Below are 2015 nucleotides of genomic sequence, written 5' to 3' on the forward strand. Positions count from 1 at the left end.
TCCACTAGTTTTTTCCTAGTAACATCTGCATATGAAGGATTAGAAGGGTTTCCTTGAGGAGTTTCCAGATGTGCCATTTCCCCGTCCTCTTTATTGTTGGAGGGAGAGGCAGTCTGTTGCAGGTCTTCAGTATCTATTGTAACTGGGATACTTTGTCTGCTTTCTTTGCCCTTTGGATTCTTTTCTTGGGTGGGGTTGGAGCTGCTTGGTGCCTCTTTCTGTATACCTTTCCCGCTGCATTTTTTGTGATTGTTGGTTTTTTGGATTAGGGTCCTTGCTCACCATTTTGTTGACCTGGTTGTTCTTCGGCCTTTTTCTTGCAGTGTTTAGCGAAATGTTCGTAGCCGTGGTAGTGTCTGCACTTAAAGGGAAGTTGTTCATAGTCCATCTCTTGTACATGTGTCCATCCTGCAACTGTAAGATTGATGGCTTCCGGCAGGCCCTCCTCCAGATCTACTTCGACGCAGATGCGAGCACATGAATATTGATCCTTTCTTACAGCTTGATCTATGTATTTTCCTAATCCATTGCCAATGATCTGAAGAGACTTTTGATTCCAGCAGTGGAGTGGGAGGTGGGGGAGCCGCACCCACACCAGAATAGCCGATGGGACATCCTGGGTTGGATCGAAGTCTGGCGACCATTTGTTGAGGTATAATCCCTGGGGGCCCATGAAATAGGGTCCGTTTCTGAAGATTAGGCTTTTATCTTCTGCACTTTCGAATACGAAAACAAAAAATCCTTTGCCTACGAAGTAGCTTTTTATTCCTTCTTTGATTAAGGGTTTCCAGTTCCTTTGAGTCCAGTCCTCCACCGCTTTGGGAGAGGGCCAGAGGCCCGTGAACTGGCCAATGAGTCCTCTCTCAGCTAGATTCAGTGCTGCTTTGCACGTTTCTTCTTCCGGGAGTGCTACCGAAGGAATGGTTTCCAGTTTCTTTACGAACTTTTGCTGGATGGCTGATGGCGGGCGCTTGCTACCGGCTGCTATCATGGCTTTGAATGCTGCGACCTCTGGTGGAGGAGGCAGGGGCGGATTCGTATGGTTCGGGTCCCCGGATGAAGGCATGGCTGGGCACAACAGAGCTGATGCCAATGCCAGCCCTTTTCTTAGAAATGGACCACTTCAGCGAGGACAACCAGGAGATGGGAGCGATCCAGAGGTGTCGGGGCAGAGATGGTCGAGCCCAGCAGCAGAAGGCTGCCAAGCGGGGAGGCCGCAGGAGGCAGCTTGGAGATGGAGGCGGCTAGGTCGAGCCTGAGCGGGCTCTTAGCGTAGCGCAGCGGGGAAAAACATAACAACTAGTTTTCAACCAAATAACACCTTCTTTAGAGCAACACCACAACAATTGGAAAGAGTAAAAGGGCTTTGTGACATAATGGAAAGCAAAATTATGGAAACCAGGAAGCATACCCCTCACAACTATAAAGATGGAAGTGTTGTTTCTCCCAACCTTCCACAACCTACAAGGGTTACACCACAACAATTGGAAGAAAAAAGAGAAAAAGGGCTTTGTTACAATTGTGATAGCAAATGCACTAAAGGTCATAGGTGTGCTGAGAAGAAATTATTTTACATAGAATATGAAGAGGAGGAAGAAAAGGATCGAGAAACATCAAAAGAAGAGGATATACGCCAAGACACCACCCCAGAGAAAGAAGAAATGAATCAGACCATATCTTGTAAAGCATTGGCAAGAATTACCACTCCTCAAACTCTCAAGATAGAAGGACATATCAAGAAGAAAAAGGTGCCAGAAGTGAAAGATCACATTGAGAAAGAAGAAATGAATCCAACCATGTCTTTTAATTCAATGGACGAAATTACCACTCCTCAAACTATCAAGATAGAAGGACACATCAAGAAGAGAAATGTTCAAGAAGTGAAAGATCACATCGAGCATCAAGAAATGAATCCGACCATATCTTGTAAAGGACTGGAAGAAATTACCACTCCTCAAAAGATAGAAGGACATATCAAGAAGAAAAAGGTTCAAGCAGAGAAAGATCACATCGAG

At 45.7% G+C, this 2015-nt stretch overlaps 1 protein-coding gene across 1 annotated transcript; it reads right to left on the minus strand.

Annotated features, from left to right (window-relative positions):
• Positions 1-265: 265 nt before the first annotated feature.
• On the minus strand, positions 266-991 carry LOC149170322 (uncharacterized). Its single transcript, XM_089425517.1, has one exon. The coding sequence runs from the start codon at positions 989-991 to the stop codon at positions 266-268; it is 726 nt and encodes a 241-aa protein (XP_089281643.1).
• Between the last annotated feature and the right edge of the window lie 1024 nt (positions 992-2015).

Source organism: Pinus tabuliformis, chromosome 4_2 (assembly GCF_031772625.1).
Source record: "Pinus tabuliformis cultivar Carrire ecotype Pingquan chromosome 4_2, CPIR1, whole genome shotgun sequence".
NCBI lineage: Eukaryota > Viridiplantae > Streptophyta > Pinopsida > Pinales > Pinaceae > Pinus > Pinus tabuliformis.

What these genes read in the sequence shown, in the direction of transcription:
- LOC149170322 (XM_089425517.1), bottom strand. Translation starts at nt 991, where the DNA reads ATGATAGCAGCCGGTAGCAAGCGCCCGCCATCAGCCATCCAGCAAAAG.